This window comes from Poecile atricapillus, chromosome W (assembly GCF_030490865.1).
Source record: "Poecile atricapillus isolate bPoeAtr1 chromosome W, bPoeAtr1.hap1, whole genome shotgun sequence".
NCBI lineage: Eukaryota > Metazoa > Chordata > Aves > Passeriformes > Paridae > Poecile > Poecile atricapillus.
This window is the reverse complement of record NC_081288.1, coordinates 28,818,880-28,841,087: the sequence shown is the minus strand read 5'-3', so window position 1 is coordinate 28,841,087 and position 22,208 is coordinate 28,818,880. Positions and strand designations below refer to the sequence as shown.

At 36.0% G+C, this 22,208-nt stretch overlaps 1 protein-coding gene across 18 annotated transcripts in view; it reads left to right on the top strand.

The window, feature by feature from the left end:
- LOC131591963 (activating transcription factor 7-interacting protein 1-like) overlaps positions 1-22,208 on the top strand; it is an 83,937-nt gene that overhangs the window by 5,110 nt on the left and 56,619 nt on the right. For 6 of the 18 annotated variants that reach the window (XM_058863124.1, XM_058863107.1, XM_058863106.1 and 3 more), the window contains exon 1: positions 12,085-12,213. The exons of 10 other annotated variants lie outside the window; for them this stretch is intronic. In XM_058863124.1, coding sequence (XP_058719107.1) covers positions 12,182-12,213 — 32 coding nt within the window. In that variant the 5' untranslated portion in view covers positions 12,085-12,181. Of the gene's footprint in view, positions 1-12,084; positions 12,231-12,378; positions 12,741-22,208 lie in introns of those variants that run through there. 2 more of the 18 variants (XM_058863115.1, XM_058863117.1) reach the window with 2 other exon arrangements.

The following is a 22,208-nucleotide window of genomic DNA, read 5'->3' as shown; positions in this document are numbered from 1 at the left end:
ATCCACCTGCACCCCCAAGACCTTCTCAGCAGGTCTGTTCACAATCTGTTCATCTCCCAGCCCGTATCAGTCCTGGAGGTTGTGCCTACATGCAGCTTTAGTGTTGCATGCAGGCATAAGTTTCAGGCTTGCATAAAACATAAAAATATGCATGGATAAGGTTATTAAAGTGAGGCTTGCAAATTCTGCTAGGACAGATGAGTCTAACAAGTGTATTTTTCTGGTTAAGCAGAAAAATTGCAATGCAGATACAAGGCAAAAATTTCAAATTGTGCCACAGCCCTAAGAGAAATCTGGTAATTTCTAGCGCAGTAGTCCAGCTTTATGTGAACGTTCATTGCCAATTGTTCTGTTCTTAGTTGTTCTTGGAAGACTTGCTGGTTTTCAGTAAATATAAACAGTAAGTATCAACTATAATAATATATTATTAATAATTAATACCTGCAGAATTTGTGAAAACAAGCAGCTGGAGTGAGGAGAGGCTACCAGTGATGGAAGTGAGGGGGCTTTGAAATTATGTGTTGTTTGGGGGGATTTTTTTTTTTTTTTTGCTGTCAGTCAGTACATACACAAATGTCCAGTGTTCACTTGATTCGTGTAGTAAGGCACTAGTGATAGAACCTGAGTAAAAGGTAGCAAGACAATGTTTACAAATCTGTAGGAAATGTTGATTCACTAGTTCCATTGTTCCCTCCTTATCTTGTTTAGTACTGCTAGTGTATCCTTTTTAAAATTCCCTGTATATTTAACAGCAAGTCTACCCTCCCCTATCCATTCCTCCCCCATCTTACAGGGTTGGGGGTTTTTTTTTGAAACTCTACTGTAGGTGTAGCTGAGGGCATGGTACTATCTATACAGTATTAAAAAAGCTGCCTGATTTTCATTTGTATGTCAGTTTTTATCACATCACCATAGAGTAATTCACAACATTGTATAAATGTATGTATGTTACATAAATACCTTTTATGTTTCTTTGGTAGATTGGGAAAAGAAAATAAACTATGCCTTTTGTTGTATTTTGAGCTGTGCTTGTTACAAATGATTAAAACTGTATATAGGAGTTGCCAGCTCTTATTTCTTTAGTGAACAAACATCAATCATTTGAGATCTTTGGAAATTAGATGGCTGGGTACAAAGAATTTTTTTTAAAATATATTTTAAAAATATTTAGCTCAACTAATAGAGGTACTTTGTTATAAGTAACATGTATTTTTGTAATACAGGAAAAATGTTTTTCTCTTCTAGATGAAGTTTCAGGAAATGTTTTCAAGTAAACTTCCATATTCAGTCCACAGATTTTATCAATTTTCTGGCTGTGGATATGGGAGATAGTTGTTAAAATAACCTATATATTTATTCTGTCATTTTGTGCAATCTCAAGCATTCTTTCATTTCACAGTAATGTAAAGAAATGTTAAGGTAGAAAAACCCCAAACAAAACCACATCTGTCTTCTTATCCCCTCCTAAAGAAAAACCCCAGCCAAACAACCCAAAAGCTGCCATGTTACTTCTGCCTTTGCCTCCAACATGTTGCAGTTTCCATAAAGTCATTTTGAAAAGATGTTGCATTCAAATCTTTTGTTTCTTTCAAAAATATATTTAAACACATTAACAGAAATGCTTGCTGACTTCAGTCAATGCACTGAAAATTTCCCTCTTTGGTCCTACCATTAAGCACCTTGGAATTACGAAGAATCCTAAAATGTTGTGCAGACTTTTGTTTTTCTTAACCTCAGTATTGTCTCATGATTATGAATTTTTTTTTTTCTTTCCCCCGGCAGTTTAGGTGGTGTTTATTTGTGAAGTCCTACATGAGAGCCAAGATGTTTCTTGAAGTCTGTCTACTGACCTATGTGAAAATAGGAATAAGAAAGGGTTTCAGTAGATGATGTTTTGAGACTTCAGTTGAGATGTATAGAAATAGTAATTTCTCCTGAATTTTGTCAGCATAAAAACTGTTTTGTCTATTTAATTTTAACTAACATATAAAACCATAAAACAAAACACAAAAGATAGTAAAGGAAGAGGGTAAATGAGAGAAGTGGATAGAATGTGGTTTGGACACAAGGATTTGTGGATGACACTTATCTAACTGGTTTCTAGGCATCTAATTTCAGCAAAAGAAAGTATTCATGCTTTGGCTGGTTCTCTCTTGCCTTGTTACATTTAAATGCATAAGACCTCGTCTGAAAGGGTAGAAATATCTGCTTGCTCTCAATTCTTCAGGGAAGGAACGCTGGTGTGAACTGTGGCTCTGTGTAATGATATTTAAGAGGTGTGTGCGAAGGTCACGTTCCTTACACAGGGCAATAATTAGAGAAACAACAGGATGCCATTGTCTTGCATTTCTTGTTTGATGTTCATGAGAAATTGGGAAAATGGAGGCCCTGTGTTTTAATTTATTTAATTTACAGTAATAGAACTTATTGAGATGATATTAGAGTGTTTTGGCATGTTATCAAAAGAGGGCAGGAATAAAGATTGTTTGGAATTCTCACCATAACAAGTTTAAATTCCATTCTCTAGTCTTACTAAAATGCTTTATTTTCCTGGGATTTTGACTAGAGAATCTGTATAAATGCCATGCTAAGTAGCAATGAAAAAATTGTAGTCCCATGCTAGTATAGAATTACACATTAGTGTAGGTTGACACTAACATTTCCTGGGCCAAAGCAGTTTCAGAGGAGTTATTCCACTCATAATTCTGTGTTTACTGAAACATCAGGTTTTATTTCAAAATTAGTTGAATTAGTAACATTTAATACTAACAACTAGTTATCTAGTGTTTAACACACTTCACTAACACACTTCTGTGTGTTAATGGTGGTATATTGAACTGGACATTTAAGTTAATGCATGTGGTTTCTTATGATTCAGTAAGATTTTTTGCATCCGTGCCTCTGCATGTTCCTGGAGGTTTCTGACAAGGCAAGACGTTTGTAGAAACATAGATTTTGTTTTCTCTGGCTCAGGGAAAACCTTCTCAGAAATTTTTTTGCCAACTTGCTGTTTTGTCTGTTCAAACCTATTTAAGTCATTGTCACCCATACGTCAAGCGCCAAGATTCTGTTACATAAAACACAGTGTTGTACAAGTGCAGCTCTTGGATTCTGGGTTAGAACGTCCCTGTGTTTTTGGTGATATCCTTGAAATTATAGGAGTTGGAAGTCAGTTCACCTTTTGATGTACAGGTTTTGTAGATACACCAAACAAAGAATTCTATTTAAAACATTGCTACTGGGGAAATCAAAGTGAATGTATCTTTGTTATAGAAATGGATTATGTAAGTTTGAATTTTGAAATCTTACAAGTTACTGTAAATTCCCAGAAGCTGACAGTGTGGTATATATGGTGTTCAGAGTAAGCAAGATGGGGTATATAACCAGATAACAGAAAATTCTTGTTTTGAATTGGTTGTAAACTTGATTTTTACTTTAGTAAAAGGTGTTGGTTAAGAAAAGCTTCATTGTAATGGGTAGTTTTATATTAACTGTAATTAATTTGTTCCAATGTTCATGAGTTTGTTTTTTGAGAAATGTCTTTTGGGTATTTGAACTTCAAGTATATTTTAATTTAGTTTTCTAAATCTGTACTGTACTACCAGAGACAATCAGTGGAGCTGTTGCATAGGTGGCATGTGTCCTTTCTTGTACTGCAGGTCATGCTAATACAAGGACAAAAGGAAAAGTCAGATAGTGTATTTCACCATTCGTAAAGTTAGAAATACTGACTGTAGTGCTGATGAATGCATCATACAACTACTGCTGGCATGATTAATCAATCCTGAAATACCAAGCTACAGCTCGCAAAAGACATGAACAGTTACATAAGTCTAGACCTTTTAATAATTGAAGCGTTTGGAAGGGCATGTTCTTCAACTTTTTAGGGGGGGTGACTTATGTTGGGCTAATTTTGGATCACAAAGACTATTTTTCATTAGAAAGCTAAGTTTAATTCTACAGTAATTTTCTTTAGAAGTGCCCCATGGACTCTTGCAAGTATTTTGTTTCAAAATATACAAATTCAGATTTTGTAGAAGGAAAGTGAGGAAGATATATAGAGGAGTTCCCTCCAGAACTGATCCAGTGTCACCTCTGTAAGAGCGCATGATTGGTGGTAATAAACAGATAGCAGAGCAAAACCTGTATTGGATTTAATTTTGTGTTAAATTTGTCTATTTGGTTGACAACCCCTTTCTCTCCACCGTAGATTCTCAAACGAGTTCTTCAGGAAATGCTCTGTTACAAGATTCCATCAAAATTCCTTAAAGGGTTCTAGATACAGCTCTTCCTTGAGAAACTTAGACAACAAGCTGCATTGAAGTCATAAAGAATTAGATACTTGATTTCTGCAAGATTGAAGTTCTGGAATGTTCTTGGTGGTTTTGCTAGCTTACTTACTAAGTGAACTTCCTTTTTTCCTCCCCAAATAATATTTCTATTGGGCAACTTATATTACAGTGTATTTCAAAGTAGATGGAGCAGTATAAAGCTATAGATTCATTTCTTAAGTGTTTTCTTTTGGTTTTTGATGGTTGTTTTTGGATTTTTTTTTTAGAAGCATTGTGCCTGCCCTTGAAAAGTATTCCCTAATGTTTGTCAGTTCTGTGTGTGATCCAGCTCTGTATCCGTTAATATGTGGCATGGATTCTGAACTGCCTTGGAGTTGTGAAAGATTTGGAGTATGTGATACAAACTCTGGATCACAGGCCTAGCAGGGCTGCCTCTTGCTGGTTTTTGGTTTATTTTGATTTTCTCTTTACCAGTGTGTTAGGAAGCTGCAGTGCTGCAGCTGTGCGTTAACCACTTCCTGCCTGTCAAAGAAACCACTCCTTTGCTCACAAACACACACCCATGCCACTTGTGCAGTTCGGTGCAGTGTGGTAAAGAGGGAGGTGCTTTGCTGTGTGAATGTTTTACCTCCTGCTGAGGTGTGACTCACTGGCTGACTTGTCTTGAGTGAGCACTGCAGCCATCTTAGTCTTATTTTCAGTACAGCTGAGTCGGAGCAGTTTCAGAATGGCTGAAATCTGCTCTTCAATGTAGCAGTTCAGTTTGACTGTGCAAATGAGCAGAGCTGTTATCTCTCAGCATCACGTGCTCTGCTGAGAAGCAATTTAAAACCTTGGTTAGGCATAGTTAACTAATTCTAGGCAATATAAAATACGTTGAAATGCTGTTGTCTTTTTTATTTTTTGGTCAATTTTGGTGGGTTTGGGTTTTTTTTATTTATTGTTTGTGGTTTGGTCATTAAAGCTTAGTTTTGGGGTTTTTTGTTTGTTTGGGGGTTTTTTGTTCGTTGGATTTTTTTGTTTTGTGCTATTTTTTTCTCTTCGCTTTCTCACTGAATTAATTCACAGACCTATCTTGTCTCAGTTACAGGGTAGATTAGGTGGAACAGGACAGGTCAAATATCATATGTGTCTTGCTAATAAGATTACTTTGTTTTGCATTACCTTCTTAGCAGCCCAGAAGTGCTCTCATTCTGTGCTGTCCCTTTTGCAAATGCTTGCCTTATACTTTAACTGAAAATTTAAATAAACTCTTTACAAACTTCATTAAATTTTTATAACCAAACGATTAGAGTTGATTATCATGTTTTCAATGTGTAACTTTTCCAATGGTAGGTAATTGCAATGCCTATATACATACATTAGAAAAACAGTGATTATATAGTAAGCTAACTGTTTGCAGGTAGCGCTTATTTGCTATTCAAGAATAACACTACAAATTTTATGGAATTATTGCAGATGAGAAGTTTTGAGGTCTATTGTGGTTTCTTTTGTGTAACTTTATTGAAATCTTGAGTTTTAAAATGCTATAGTGGTTTTACACGGTCTCGTGTATTCTGCTCTGTGGTGATGGTTGGTGACCTAGCTGTCATCCTTAAAACACATTCGAAGGTGCACTGTCTGTGTCCAGGGAGATGAAGGTAGGAGAAAAGTAATGCTCAACTTTTTTTCACTGGGGAGCTGGACAACAAAAGAGAAGAAAGAAGGTGTTTTTCTTCATTACTCTGTATAATTATCTTGTTCTGTGTCTTAAACCTAGTTCAGATCTTCATGAGTTCTTAAGCTGCACATAAGTTAAACCAAGTAAACAGGAAGCTTCTTGAAGTTCTCCAGAAACATATCAGGAGCAGCAGATGAGCTGAGTAACTCATCAGTGTGTAGCTCATAGTATTTTCCTGACTGAAGTTGAACTTACTGCTAGGGATGTGAAAGTTAGTCTAAATGCCGACAAGTTTAGTCCTTCCTCAGAATTTTTGCACGTTAATTTGGTGCTTTCAGTAAAACCTATAACAAAGCACTTAATGGTTAAATTAGTTTTAAATATCTATTCTCATATATTATCTTACACAGTTAATGGCAACAGTGTTTATAAAGACACAAAGTATTCTGTGCAGACATTGCAGGTCAGATTCTCAAGAGATGTCATTTCTTCATTTTTATTATAGTCATCTGATAAAAAGAAATAAAGTCAGTAAAATACAGACTTTTTAAGGTGAGATGAATTGTTGACTTCAATTAACAGTAAATTTCTAAGTAATTTGTCATAGAATTTTTCTGTTTTAGGGTAAGAGATACGAGTAATGCAAATATATGGTTAGAGTGGTCATGAAAACCAGGTAGTTAGTTTTATTACTTTTATTGCTAGTGGAACTTTTAGTGAACTTGATTTACAGCAGATTTTTAGTTCATAGTGGCTTTTTCTGATTGGGTATGATAGTTAAGATCCTGGGAATATTTAGGTACTTTAAAATACCTGAAAATTCAAACCACAAATTCTAATTAAACAGATTTATCTTGATAAAATTGGAAGTTTTGCCATACATTCACCTTGTCTAATGAACGTAAATTAATACTGTAGTGCAACAATAATCTTTCTGGTTTTCTGCAAGATATTCTTGTCTTATCCTTACCTCAGTCTTATAAATGTTTATTGAGGTTTTTGTGGTTTTTAGTCAGATATTGTTCATTAATTCCAGATGTTCTTAACTTACATTGTTCACAGGAAGTAGAAACATTTCATTTTTATAAGATCACCAAACTCCTACTTTATTATCTCTGAAGGGGATGAAATTTTTTGTCTAAAATACAGTTTACCATACCCATCCTGTGGTGGTTTGTTGGTTTTTTGGAGCTTGGGTTTTTGATTGGTTGCTGTTCTTTTAAAGAAACAGCAGGCATATAAATATTGCCCAGTGCTATATGTTTTGTTGATTTAAGATTTCTCTGTTAATCTCTGCTTTAATGGGAGCATGAAAAGTAGAGTATTTTGGACAATCCCTGTAAGAAGTGCTTTTTTGTATGTATTGCATTTGAATAAAATACTGTATTTTCAGACCATGTTTTTTATTTAGTCCTTTTAGTGACTTTTTCTTGCCCATTTTTGTTTTTCTGTGAGCAGAATAAGTTTATTCCCATTTTACAGAAAAGGTACAGAGCGATTGCCAGAGCTCAGAGAAAATCTCTTGTCTGTGTGTCTCCCGTTCCCTTTGGTTTTGGTTTCCTTTGCTTTTTAATGGGCCATTTTGAACACAGATCCATTTTTGGAAGTGCTATACAAAATGACTGGCCCAGCAAGGAGCTGTTGTGTTTTGTTGTATGAACTGCATGGGTAGTGTGGTTTGGTTTGGGAGTTTTTCAGTTGGTTTTCTTTTTTCTTTCCTGAAGTAGGTGTTGGAATGCTAAAAATATGGTGGGTTTTGAAACCTGTTTTGCATATGGGATATATTCCCACTTTCAGAAATCTAAGTACATTGAAATGGCTTACTGGTAGCTGAAAGCATAATCTCTTCTCTCTTCACTCCCAAGGTGCCAATAATTTGGATTGTAGTAATCAAAAAGAAAATTAAAACCACCATTTTATATGCAAAGGAACAGGGTACTTGAGTGGATGCTAAAACACTCCCCTTTCCTCCATCATTTTTTATTAAATACATAAATTAGATGTTCATGCTCTGAATTAGAAATAGATGCATGTAATGAAGTAATGACTTCCACTGAATTGATTGCTATACAGTTTCAATGCAAGATGCACTGTCAAACTGCAGTCAGTATTATTGTGTCTGTATGTTCCAGAAAAACTGGCTTTGTACTCCTGATAGGTAAACTTGAAGGATAGATTGTCAGGAGTTAAATAAATTTCTAATAGGGTAGTAGTTTCAAATTTACATGATTTTTCCAAGAGAAATAGAATTTCTAAAAGAAAACCAGTAGTTACTCTGAAAAAGTGCATAGATTCCCTTTCTTTTGTTTTTTTGCCTTGCAAATGCTGCACTTTAGAAGGAGAAGAATTTTCTTGTAATGACTTTGTTTTTTCATTTATGCACCAACTATTTGGATGGTATTTCATACCTAAATTATAGTTGCTCAGAACCATTTTAACATGGCTTGATTAGTTTTTATGTTCCTCTTAAAATTCAGAATTGTCTCAATTTGCACAGCTCTGTCTTCTATTTTGGTAGAAATTTTGGGAGCAAACAATTTCAGGCAGGATTTGAAATGGACTGGAACAGACTGCTGAATGAATGCAGTACTGTTTAATGTATGGAAATCACTTTAAAACAGCTGACTTGTTTGGTTATTTAGGTGGAAATAAATGGTTACCAAGTTCTTAGAACTGTTTGGAATCTTAAATACTTAATCATGTTATGACTGTTATTAAACAGTTGAATTGGACTTTTATTTTTTAGCTGTAAGATTTAATAGGTTTCTTTTAGCCTCTACTGTCTTTGAAGGAAGAGTAAGAGTAAGCTGAATTTTTTACTGTCTTTCATTATCTTGATTTTCAGGTTGAGATCAGTCAGCTGTTTAGTAAACAACAGAATTCTTCATGTAAATTTATGTGAGCAAAATGTGCGAGTTTTGAAGTTGATGAGAATACTCATACTGAGGATTTTCCATTTCTAGAAGAAAGGAAGTGCAACATACTAGACTGTTGCAGCCTGGAACTTAACCCGGTTTAGACAATTTCTCATCTCTTTTCTACAATAGAAAAGTGGATAGAAGTATTTTCAGTCTTCCCTCCCCCCTTTCCTGCCCTTCCTGTTCTTTTTACTGATAGACTTCTGCTGTAAAATACCTTCAAATAAACCACAGCAGCTAAGATAATGACTTGATAGACAGTTTACTGCTTCAGAAATGTACATTATTTTCTGTGTCTTTCAGACAGTAATGTGAGAAAATTTTGGGAACTAATAACATTTTAGCTGACTCTTAAGTGAATAGCAATTTGATCTGTTCTGTTTTGGAGAAAAAATGTAGGGGAAAGGGTTGTTTTGGACTTATGTGTCAGAAGGCTCAGGGCCTTTCAATTTCATTTGCCCTGTGGAGGGTGTTTCTTGTTTAAGGTTTGTTGGTTTGGTTTTTTTAGGTCAAGGTTACTAGTGACGGATTTCATCATGGTTAGATTATGGGGTTTTTTCCATTTTATTTTAGACAAATTTTTGTCAATTAAATGCTTTAAAGTTGTCTGGATTTGGGAAATAATTTTGTGTGAGTTTTCTTCTCTACCTATTTTGAGAGAACTGAACCAGTATTTTAAGATGTCTGATTAGTACGTATTGAACCCATACAGTTAATTGTTATTTTGAACACAGCTAGTCTTACTACTTCTGACTGCAACATTTGCTCTTTAAAGTCACTTCTTATGAGGGAGGAGGAAGTCGTTCGCATGTTGGAGGAAGAGAACTGGCTCTGAGAATAATACAATAGCTTTTTGGTGTTTCCACCGACACGGGCAAAAGATGGAAAAGGCAGGCAGACATTTTGGCTTTTTCTGTAGCAGCAGTCACCGGAGAATTATGAGTAATGAGTACAATATGGTTTGTTGTCTCAGACCCTCCTATTAAAAACATACAAAACAAACTACAAAACAAACCATGTTCCCCTCCCTCCCCCACCCCCCGCCCATGGGGGGGAAAAAAAAAAACAAAAAAAAACCCCAAAATGTAACCAGAAAAAAAATCCCAGCCAAATCCCGTACTTTGGAGACTGCTGAAAGGTCCCTCTACTTTATTTGGGGTCAGTTGCCAGCCCTGTACGTGGCAGGCAGAGGCTGCCGCCTCTCAGGGGTTCAGCTCTACACAAGGCAGCCCCGCTGCCCTATGTAACCGAGTTGGTGCATTTCTAACTCCTAAACCAATGGCTCCTCCTCTCTGTGAAAACGTTTTGTGTTTGAAACTGAGCTTTGTCATAGGCAGTGGTGTGAGAGGGAGGAAGGCGCGGGGAGGAAAACACAGCCAGGGGGTGCGGGTGGCTCTGCCGGAACGTTCTGGAAGCGGGGTGGTGCTTCCCGCAGACTGCAGAGGCAGAGCTCGCCCGCAGGGGCTGCCGGCAAGTTCTGGCGTGGACTTCCCGTAGCGGACTGGAGCTTGGAACATAAAATGCTCCAAGGCTTTTATTTTTGCAGTCTGTGTTTTACTGTGTTAAGAAGCATACTGTTATTCAGGTATTCGTGCATAACGCTATAGAGCTGGGGGAGGGTAGGGACGTGGCTATATTTGGGAAATCTAGAGGGTTTTTATTTTTTTTAAAGCAGCACTGCTGTCCTTTCTTTTTAAGCTCAGAAGCTGTTAATCCGATGATTCATTCTGCAAATGACAACAGAATCACTGAAAAATGTATTCTGCATGCACTTAGATGTGCTAGCAGACATAAGTCAGTCTGAAAGCAAGGCAAGTCAAAAGATACAGGTAACATAAAAGGGATGTTAATGATTGTCTCTTTAATGTGACAGACATTCTGGAAAAATAATTAGCTTTCTCTTACAAATCACTCTAGGGTTTTGTATGCAAGAAAAGGTGAGGATAAATTGTAACAACAAATGAGTAATTTGCATTGTTAAATATTTTCAGACAAAAAATATCTTTTTGACATTACAGATGAGCATATTGTGTTATGCTCAAATAACCTGGAACCAGCCATACATGAGCAAATTATGCTTGCAGCAGAAAATGGGACATATATTTCAAGTGTATATAGCCTTGACACTGTTGGCATTCTAAAGAGGAACAACGCAGGGAACTGGAACAGGCCGGGATGTAAAGCAGGCTCTTCTGGTGCTGAGATGCTCTGCCATGTTCAAATAAATAAGCATTCTTGTGTCCATTACTTTGGTTTTTTACTAAATGGTGCCAGGCTGCAACTGTAGCTGCCTATTGCTAAACGTGTAGCTAGCCAAACTTGATTTTAAGGTTTCACAAATTTGTGTTTATAGCTGTTTGCATTGGTTCTTTCATGCCCTAAGAGTTCTCGCAAAGCAGCAGGTGAAGGGGGGAAGAGTTACTGGCAAATGAGTCATCCTTTGCACAAGCACACACACACTCTCTCTTAAAGCATGGCTTCTTTTTATTTTCTCCCAAAAAGGTACAGAGACTTTCAGAATAAACATATTTCAAATGTAACTTATGTATTTAACTGGTCTTTGACTGGAAGGAAAAAGATCAGAATTTTAAAATTAGGTATTAAAAGTCAAAGTGAGGCTGAAATCCAAGCTTCTGCCGCTACCTGTTACTGTACCTTAGAGGTATTTGAAAAGGTAGTTCTGGTTGAGAGATTTATTTTTTTTTTCCCCCTCCTACACCTACCTAATTAAGAAAAGTTAAATGTGAAATAGGCACAACAAATTAAATGGTCAGACATGTTACTTGTCAGTATTAGGTTAAAAGTGAATTTGTCTTACTTGGAACTAATATTTATTTCTTGTTGGAAATATGCAAAATACTGGTAATACTAGGTTAAGAATACCTGGTTGCTGAGCATAGTGCAATTTTTCTGGTGTTACTTCTATTACTAGATGATGACTATGAACAGTGTGTATAGCATCCTACTTGAAACAGGCTACAAGGTGAAATTTATCCTGCAGACACTATTGTCAGTTTTCATTTATCTGACCAAGGAGAGCAGCATTTGACTTTTGACACGGATCTGGATTATTAGTAAGCAAAGATCTAGAAAGGTATATTCTAGAACCCATGGGGAGGGGCAAGGCTTTGCTCAGCAATATCCTGCTGCAATTTAGCCTTATCAGGCCCCTTTATGTAAATTTTTACTGGCGCCAGCTAGCTGTAACTGCAGTCTGGCTCTGCGTCGGCAGCAGCTAACATGTGTCATGGACTTCTCCTTCACACGGGCTGCGGGAGCACTCTGGATTCTGAACAGAAAAAGCAGCAGTGATGAATGTGAAAAGCTGTGCAAAGGAATCTAGGTATAACTAGATTGCTAGTAAGTGAAAATACTGAAATTTCAGCTTTCTTGGGGTTTTTTTTCAGTGTGTTGTGCTGTAATAAATCTATGCTTGTTGGTACTACTGTGTGGTATGTGGGAGGTACTTCACTGCACATAGTTGCTGCAGCACTGATAGTTGGCAGCACAGAAGGCAGTACAAAGAGTACAACTGGAGGCAGTTGCAGTTGCAACAGTTTTCTTAGAGGCTGTGGCATGCTCAGTGAGTTGCAGGGGCACTCTGACACATTCATTTAGTATGTGGAGAAGTAGGAATTCCAGCAGTCTTTAAGGAACAGATGTAGGCTACTAGCTGAGAGGTATAACAGCATAGCTCAGGCTGGCTAAATACCAGTACTCATGCTGCTATGTAAACAAAACAAGATCTTAGTATCAAGATGGCCGACCTGGAAGTCTACTTGTAGCTCATAATACTTATGCAAATGAGCTGCACATCAGTGGCTTACTCAGAGGAGGAAGCTCATTTTGCACGTGCCATCTTCTCACCAGGTAAGAGAATCAACTAATTTTCTGCATTCTTGTTTTAGGGGACTTTGAAGTTAATTTTTCATTTAGATCCCCACCCCCCCTACACTTTGGCACAATGCCAGGAATTAAATTAAAATTGAATGTAAGTGGCATTTTCTGGGAAACCCAAAAGTAATTTGTTCTGGCTGTAATTATATTTGGGTTGCTGTTTTTAGGGGGATTGTTACCTAGAAATTACTGTAGACAGTTTACCTTAGTAAAACTAAGTAGTTAAAAAAATATTCAAAATTCGAGTATGTAGTTTTTGTTGGTAATGTTACTGCTTTAGTTTGATTCAAACCTCTACTGTTTTGCTAGTGTGTTATTTATGTCTTTATGTATAGTGACATCCGTTGATGCACATGGAGGCTTAGCAATAGTGAGAGCTTACCCTGGAAAGGGTGCAGAGTTGACAGAAGTTGAATCCACCAATTGTGTTTTGGCTTCATGGTGTTATGAAGGATCTTTGCTATCCTGGTTGTAGTTTGAATTGTTGTTGAATCTCTTGTTGAGATTACAAAGCTGTTAAAGCAATTATACACTGAACTGTTGTCTGTGTATTTTTTAGTATATACACGTTCTTAAATGCCTATATGTGCATTTTAAAAAGCTGGTTTTGTAAGAAGGGAACTAGATCAGAATATGGTGTTTTTATGATCTCCCCTCCAAGAAGACAATAACCTTGCCTTAGAGCAGGAAATCTTAACAGAATTTAAGTACTGCTAATAACACATTATGCTCTATCATGGTTATGCATGTAGTACATGAAATGGCTGCATGGGGCAGATGTGCTAGTTCTGCAGAAATACATTTGTGTTCCTATTGTACAAGTCAAAGTAGTGACAGCGTGGAAGACTGGAAAGGAGAGATGTTAGAGGAAAATTATTTGAAAGGATGGTCACTGACCTAGAGAAAAAGAGATAATTGGAGATGCATGAACAAGCCAACAAAACATGGCCTCTTAAAGGCAGACATCAGCTCAAGATAGGGATGTGGAACTGGAAGTAGACAGGCCTGTTTTGGCTGAAGGAAAAATAAGATTAATTGGAGAGAATTAAACTAAAGAGGTAGAAGGACAAAGTAAGCGGATAAATTATTACAGGTTAAAATGGCAGTGGGAGATATTGAAAGTAGTGGAGGCATTCTGGGAGGCCTGGGAATTAAGGCCCATAGAGTAAATATGCTAGAAAGGAGAACTGTAACTGGTTGATATTGTGGAGGATGGAATTTAACGGTAATAGAGAAAGGTAAATATCTGCATTCATAAGGCAGAGAAAAATGCTGCATGACTGCAATATGGGCCAAATGAATTGCAGCTTGTAGTTAGTTTATACACTTTGAAACGTTCAGTAACTTTTTAGTGCTAACTTAAGATTTGATATGGACAGAATTTTGCTTGTCCTTTGGAAGTCTGCTTACATGCATATCCAGACTACAAAAAGTACAAAAATGGGCATCTGTGTGAGAGAGTGCAAACACTGGTGTATGGTAGATTTCCCCAAATAAATTACATTAAAAATCACCTTTAACAACTATAAAGTTTTCTGTAAATATTAAATTCCGTTAGAACCAGTCTTGCTTTCGTTGTTGTATGAAGGAAGCAGTTTAGGGCCCTTCCCTCCTTTCTGTGAAGTAAGAGTGTAAGGATGGTAGAGGAGAAATGGCATTGAGTAGGGCATGAAAAATGTAGAAAACTGATTAAAATAAAATGTTCCTGAGAGGAAAACCTTGACTGGTAAATCAAACTATAACAAATGTGAGATTTGTTAAGAATTGAGAATTCTAACAGTAATGTAGGTGATATGGTAACAGAATCATAGTGAAAGAAAAAAAAGTAAATAAAATCACAGTAAATATTTTTGAGTGATTTTAGATAAAAGTGAGATTATAAGGTCACGTAGGTAACTCAAGTTTTTGAAGCCTTGAGGTTACAAAGAAGTTACTAAAAATTCCATGATAGATATTTCTTAACAAAGGTTGTAAAGCGGTCTTTGTAATCTGCATCCAGGAGTTCTAAAAGAATTGGCTGAGAATAGTTTTCTGAGATGTCCCTCCCAGTAACTCAGTGTGAAATTGGAATTGCTGAAGACCCCGAAGACTTTTTAAAAAGGTTTGGAGAAAACCAATGGAGGATTAACAATGTGTCAGTAATTGGGAAAGATTAACACATAGGTGTTAATCTTATTATAATTAACACAGAGGTGATTTAATTGCTGAAATACTGAATTGCTGAAATACTGAAATGCTGAAATTATAAAAAGGATATTATAATATAATTTGCTTTAAAACAAAATTCCTTGGTGTAAATACCCAGTAGCTGTAATAAAGTTATTCATTGACAGAGTTAACTCCTTGATACTCCTTAAATAACAACTTCCCCTCCCCAAACCCCGTATCAATAAAACATTAAATTGATTTTTAAAGCTTTTGAAGGGGAGAGGGTAGCAATCATGCTCCAAGTAAAGTTTATTATTAATATTGTAAAATAGTTATTTTTTGTTAACTTGCAGAGGATGGAAAGATTGACTCTTACAGAGTCATCAGGGTCATTTACTTAGTGAGACCCAAACACCATTTATTAGATTTATTAAAATAGATGTGCTACCCTTGCACACAGATTTATACGTGTATAGACCATCCCTCATAAAATATATTTGCTTGACAGGACACTCTATCCTGGAAGTAAGTGGGGATCACACAGACAAAATAGATAGCTAAAGCCCAAAATAGACAGGTAATGCAGAGGGACTGAAATTCTTAAGCATACAGAGAAAGAGTAAGGAATTTACTTATATCTTTATAAAAAGTTATGTTCTTGGATGGTACTAAATGCTGATGATGTGAATTATACATCAATACACGTTGCAGTCCTGTTGTCCATATTGGTTTTTTACAATGCTGAAAAATTCAAGAGGGGTCCTGGCAAAAAGCACAAAAATTATGACCTGGCCATATTCACCTTGGGGTATGTAAATAAAGTAAAACTTTATGGTTACAAATGCAAACCTGGGAGAGGTGGTCACGCACACAAATTCATCTGGAGAGTCTGTAGTTAGTACGAAAAATTATCAGGGAACAGTTCAGCTATGCTATGTGCCAGCACATGAAGAAGGGATGTATAATGATTCTTCACTCATTCAAAAAGAAATCTAGCCTTTGATTTTTTGGAGGTGAAACTGCAGCCTCTCCTTTCCAGGAAGTAAGCAAGTAATTTGGCTTGCCAGGCAAGAGACAGGCTGTGGACAAGTGTTCTTTTGATGTTAAAGGTTTCTGGACAGAACCTTTCTGGAAGTTGGATTATAGCAAAACTTAAATGGTCAAAATTAAAGATGCTTTCCTTTGTGGCTTTCATACATTTTATCAATGGAGGCATTTTTAAGTATAATTCCTACCGTCTGCTTCTGGCATCTTAACTCTGGGTCACATTTGGGAAACTTTTAGGCAAGGAAAAAGAAGTTTCTTGTAAATGATTGCCCTGAGTGACTGTGCAGATGCATTTTTCTCCATATGATTTTCTTCTGAAATTTGGGAAGGCAAGCAGTCTAAAATAGTTGTATAAATTCTTCATGTATTTCTGTGTGTTTCTGAAATGTTATTTCTAGACCGTTGCTTCATCAGCTGCTTTTCCCCCCTCAAAAACCAGTAAAATTAAGGATGTTTTTTGTAGAACTTCTTCAAGCCCTTCACTGAAGAATTCTTTTGCAGACCAAGTACTACCAACTCATGAATGCATTGGACAGTATCACTACAGCCTGGCCACTGTTTCTTGGGATCAGGCTCAGAAATTTTTTACATACTGTTTTGGAAAACTCATTGCCAAATAATGTGTCAGTAGAGGTAAACTTGCAGCTCCTTTTTTTTGGTATTACATAATACTGTGAATGATAGTTTGATGTTCTGTGCAGACTGTCAATGCTTCATGAATTTGTAATGTTATTTTCTTTATTTTTGAAAATTTGCATGAGCAAGCAAAACAACGACCTCATTACTGGAAGAGATGTGTTCTGCTTTTCTTCGCTTTTCTCCTTTCCACTTAGGAATGCAACACTGGCTTTGGAGGTGGCTCTAGACTTGTTTTTTCTGGTGTCCTAAATGGATCATATATCTAGGTGCACTTTATTAGTTCACTAAGTCAGTGTGTATGATATTACTATTCAGTATGAACAAAACATTGCTGGCTGACTTCTGTCCACACATTCACTGCCAGCAACCATGAAGAGTTGATGGTGATGAGTAAGTGCAAACTGGGGCTTATGGTAGCTTTTAAAAGAATTCATCAGGAGAAAAAATTAAAACCTGACATCCTAGATGTGAAGTTTAAAGCCAGAAAAGTCTTCCAGAATTACTTGTGCATCCTGCATAATGGCAACCTTCATTGGGATCATTAGTAAACAGACATAAGAAATACTTGGGGAAGCGTAAGTTGATCTCCTTTGAGACCTGTAGCTTCTTAATCTAAAAGACAAAGGTCTTTATTGATTAGATGGAACATCTCTTCAGTCTTTATTTTCCTTTTTTATCTTCTAAGAAACCTAGCATGAGAACTTGCTGGCTGCTGTGGTCAAGAGAACATTTTGTGTATCTTTTCCCTGCTTTCTTTTTCAAGGATCTTAGACTATGAAACCAAGGAAACAAAGATATAGTCTTCAATCATTATGGAAAAGAGATGCCTTCAGACAGATTTTAATTTCAGTTTCTTATGTTTAGAAGTCCATATTCCTTTGCAATATTAAGAACAAGTTGTAATTCAAGAAAATAGTTTACATTCCTTGTACTAGGATTTTGCTATGGATGTGGCTATTGACATTTGGTCATCCCACAACACAAAAAATATGTAGTATTTAGCAGCTAAAGTTATATAGCGCTTGCTAACGGGCTCCCTTTTATTAAGATTCATATTGCAATATGAGAAAGTCTGATAGCTGGATTGCTTTTAGATAATTGGTTTTTTACTCTAGATCTTTGAGACTTCTTTGTAAGTAATTTCTGTAATTTGAAATGGGTAATGAAGCACTTGCTTTTTTCCCTGATCATTTTAAGGTAATGATTTGAAGAACTGTTGCCTGAAGTGCATGCATGATTTCAATTATTTAGTATTTCATAAAAACGTAGCTATTTACAGTTCTCATCACACAAGTCTACACCTAATTATTAGCATTTTATCCTCTCCTCTTTCTTCCTCAATCCTTACTTAATTGAAAGGGAGATCTCACAATATTTAGTAAATGTAACAGAACCCTTTTAAGATGACATTGAAGAGTATTTCTTAATACTTAAGTGCTACTTAATAAGGACAGGAGAGAATGGGGCTTTGTGTATGGATATTGACTAAACTATTTAAGATGGTACTGCATAGCAGTGGTGGTGCTTTTTATGCCAGAGTTCTGAAAAGCTTGTTGCCTCTTTTGAATATTATTACTGTATACAAAGTGCACAGAGTAGCTGTCCAGGGAATAGGATGCTGTCTCGTTTCATAGGAAACATCTCTGGATTAGATGACACTCAGTGTGGGCAGTCTCTCAAGGAGCAGTAACCTCATAGCAATATTATCGACAGAAATATGTTGACTATATGGTTTTTTGCAGTCCTTTTTGTTTTCCAGCCACTGTGAAATCTGCTGCATGATGTTTGTGTATTGGTAGAGGCACTGAAGGTCATTTATATTGGCCCTTTTTTTATAAAATATAAGGAGAGCATGTATGGGCTCATATGTCATTTCTTTAACTGATGGGGTTCAATCTCATGTATCAGAGTAGTATTTTATTTCAGTGTAGAATAAATCTAGATAATATGCTAATTCCTCTATGGTATGATTTTTTTTTAATATTCCTGTTAGTATGAAATTCTCTACTTCCTGTCCTTGCTTAACTTAGGTGGAGAACCCAGAAATCAAAAAAAGGCAAGATGATTGCTGGATGTCTGTGGGGTTTCTGTAGCACTATGGTGACTGTTTCTTGTCACATGCAAATATTCTAAGATATTTTATCTATGCATAGATACTTAAAAAAGTATAGGGAAAAGGAAGCTTCCCCCCGCCCCCTCTTCCCCTCTGAAAAATCTATTTGATTGCGCTTCATAAAACAGTTGTGAAAGGAATGGAATGAGATGAAGTTATTTAAAGAATAAGTCAGGTTCCAGTGAATATGCCAAAATGGCAGATATCAAAATTGAGATGAAATTAAGATGTTGCTTAGCAACTGTGGTAGTCTCTGGTAGCCGCAGATGAATACATTGAATGTTTACAGCAACACTGCTGCTGTAAAGGGAGTCTGTCTGAAGTAGGAATGCTAAAGAACTTATTTTTCTTTGTGAAATTTTATACAGATTTATTCCTCATTTTAGTGAACCTTTAAACTGCCTTTGTCAGGGATGGGAAACGAAAACCTGGCAGTAAAACTTATTTTTCGAATTGGTGTTTTTCTAGTGTTAAACAAGACTTCCTACAAAATATTTTGGTCTCCGATTTTTATATTATAGTTGCAATAAACTCTAGTTTTCCTGTTCCTTAACTTGTCTTCACAGTTAATGCGGGATTATACTGAATTAGTCATGCATGGGCTGCAGTTGCGGAACGGGGAGAAAAAAATATTTCATTATATCTGAATAATATAAATTGATTTTGATACTATTCCTCGTTGCACCACATTTTGAAATCTAACTTTGTAATTGTTGTGAGCTGTTTTGAACATTCTTTTGAACTGAAATTTTGCAGGTAGAAGATGGGTTGTGATAGCTGCAATGTATGTATGAAAATACAGTTTAAATTTGTGGGAATTTTAAGAGTGTTCATTTTATTCAAGTTTTGTTGGTGTGAGGAGTTTATGCAAAACATGTGTTGTATTGCCCTGCACTTGAAGTTTATCCTGATTTTTTCATAGGAGTTCTTAGAATTAAAAAACCCACCCAAAAAAAGCAGTATGTTTTTGACAGGCACTAAAGGCTTGGTCCATTGCTTGATGTCCCCTAGCCTGGACTTCCAAAATAACCTTTCCCTTCTAGAATCAGATTCTTGTGCCTTGCAGTGTACCTTGCCCTAAAAAACAAAAACATTCATAGTAGTTTTTATCTGACATCCTGTTTGTCTATGTTGTTATTACAGATATTCATAAATAGAAATTGAAAAGAACTTTGTAGGAGCTTGTCAAACTTGATACTCTTTGCAGTGTCTTTAAATATATTTCTCTATATTTTTAGCAGCAATATTTACTGAATGAATAGTTTATATAGCCATGTCAGAAGACTAACCAGTCAAAAAAATGAATTAAAGTATGCAAAATGAACCACTAATTCTGTTGGTTGACCAAAGAAGGGGAACTTTTTTGCGTATCTGACCAGAGATAGCAAACAAGATTAATTTGTTTATCTGGGAGAAAATTGCATTATGGATAAGTTCATTTATGCTTATTTCAGCCTAATGATCTACTGTTTCCATATATTTTTTTAGCTTCCATACACAAGAATTACATTTAAAACCCTATGCAAATAAAATTAGATCCTCAGGTTCACAACCTAATAGCCATTTTAGACTTCTTACTGTAAGCCATCTGATGATGTTTTCCTCAGCCATATGTATCTATATAAATACAAAATGCATGAAGTATATAATGTGTCTATGTATATAATATAGTAAAAAAGGGAGGGGTTTTTTTGTTGTGTTTTTTTTAATGATTTAGCTTATTAGTAGAAGACTGCTTATCTTGAAAGGTGTCTTCTCAACTGTGCAATTACTGGTTTCTTGCTGAAGATGTAACAGTCCTTCAGAAGACTGGTGGGAGTAGTCATCTGACCACCTTTAAAAGTCCCATTTTAGAGGAGGTGTTAATATCTGACAGCTAACACTGATCTATCTTCTGGTAATTAAATCAGTTGTACAGCTCAGTTCATAGAAAATCTTTGATTGGAGATGACCTTAAAAGATCATGTGGTCTGGTCTTTCTTGGGGAAGCGAGCCTAGATGGGCATCCATTATCTGGCATCCAGTCCAACTGCATCTTGAAAACTCTTAGTGATGGAGATTTTGCCACATCCTTGGGAAGGTTGTTTCAGTGAATCATGTTATCCCTGTTAAAAAAGAAAAATAAAAAAGCAACTGTCTTACATTGACACACAAGTCCTGTGTTTTCCTGATTCTACCAACTGATTTCAGCCAAACTTTAGCCCCACCCTGGTATAAAAAAAGATTTTCCCATCAACTGTGTAATTACTCTTTCAGGACATTACTCTCATCTTCCTATGTTTTTGTTTAAGTATCTTTGTTCTTCAGAGTGTGTGAGTTGACAAGAATTATTAGCATTATTAGTGTAAGCACTTCAGAAATGAACATACTGTGCTTTGTTGCTTAAGGTGCTGCTGGTATAGATCAATGCAATTGTGCCACTTAAAACTAGTGTGGCATCATTTCAAAATTGATTCCTACTGGTATTGAATTTGGAAGTGTGGCAACAAGATAGTAATGAGAAGAGAGTCTCTTATATGGTAACAAATCTAGGATATTGCATTTGGTCTCCTAACATGTCAGGTAAATGGCATTACAGTGAGATCACACATCTGCTGTCTATGCAGCAAGTATGGTGAGTAGGTAGGTGTGTCAAAGGTTCTAGAAAGGAAGAATACAGTAAGAATTGGTACTTTTTCAGGCTACTCGTCATCATTAAAGCCCCTTTCAAGACTAGTTCTTTTTTTCTTATCATTTATTTCCATGATTAAAACTTCATAAAGAAATTGTAGGTTTGTTTACTTCCTGCTTCCTGTTCTTTGGGTAGCTTACAAAGAATTAAATCTGGCAATATGGTCTCTAGAGCTTGTTCTAGACATGATGAAGTTAAAGAATCATCCATGCAATAGTTGCTTACGTATTAGATTATGAAACATTTAAAGGACTATTTGGGTGACGCATCAGGTAATTTTTGTTACAAGTCCTTAAAAGTGTGCAATGTGACAAATTTTTGCCTTCGAGCAAATACATAAAAACAATCTTCCACCCACTGACCCAAGAGAATTTAATCTGTCATTATAGATTTTTGCTAGAGTAAGTCTTACTGTGGTTGTTGCATGCTTTGTAGAGTAAGAAATTGACTGCCATAGAACTTTATTAGAAAGTGATTGTTTATCATTGTAAAAAGATGAACTACCTGCTTTATCTAGGCTCCTTAGCATATTAATACAATGTGTTACCAGTACTAAAAATGCACCTTTTTTTTTTCCTTCTTCTGTATCTAGTAATGAATAGAATATTTGGTTGACATTTTCTTTTCTAGTTCCTATCATTTTGCAACATTAATTTCTTTTGGAAAACATTTAGCCTCTGATAAATGAAAAAATGTCTTATAGTAGAGATACCATTGCTAGTAAAATGCATTAGGAATAGCTAATTAATATATATGTAGTAAGCTACCTTTCCATAAAGAATGCTTGCGACAAACAATCCTAACACTAAGTGTGGGTAATAAA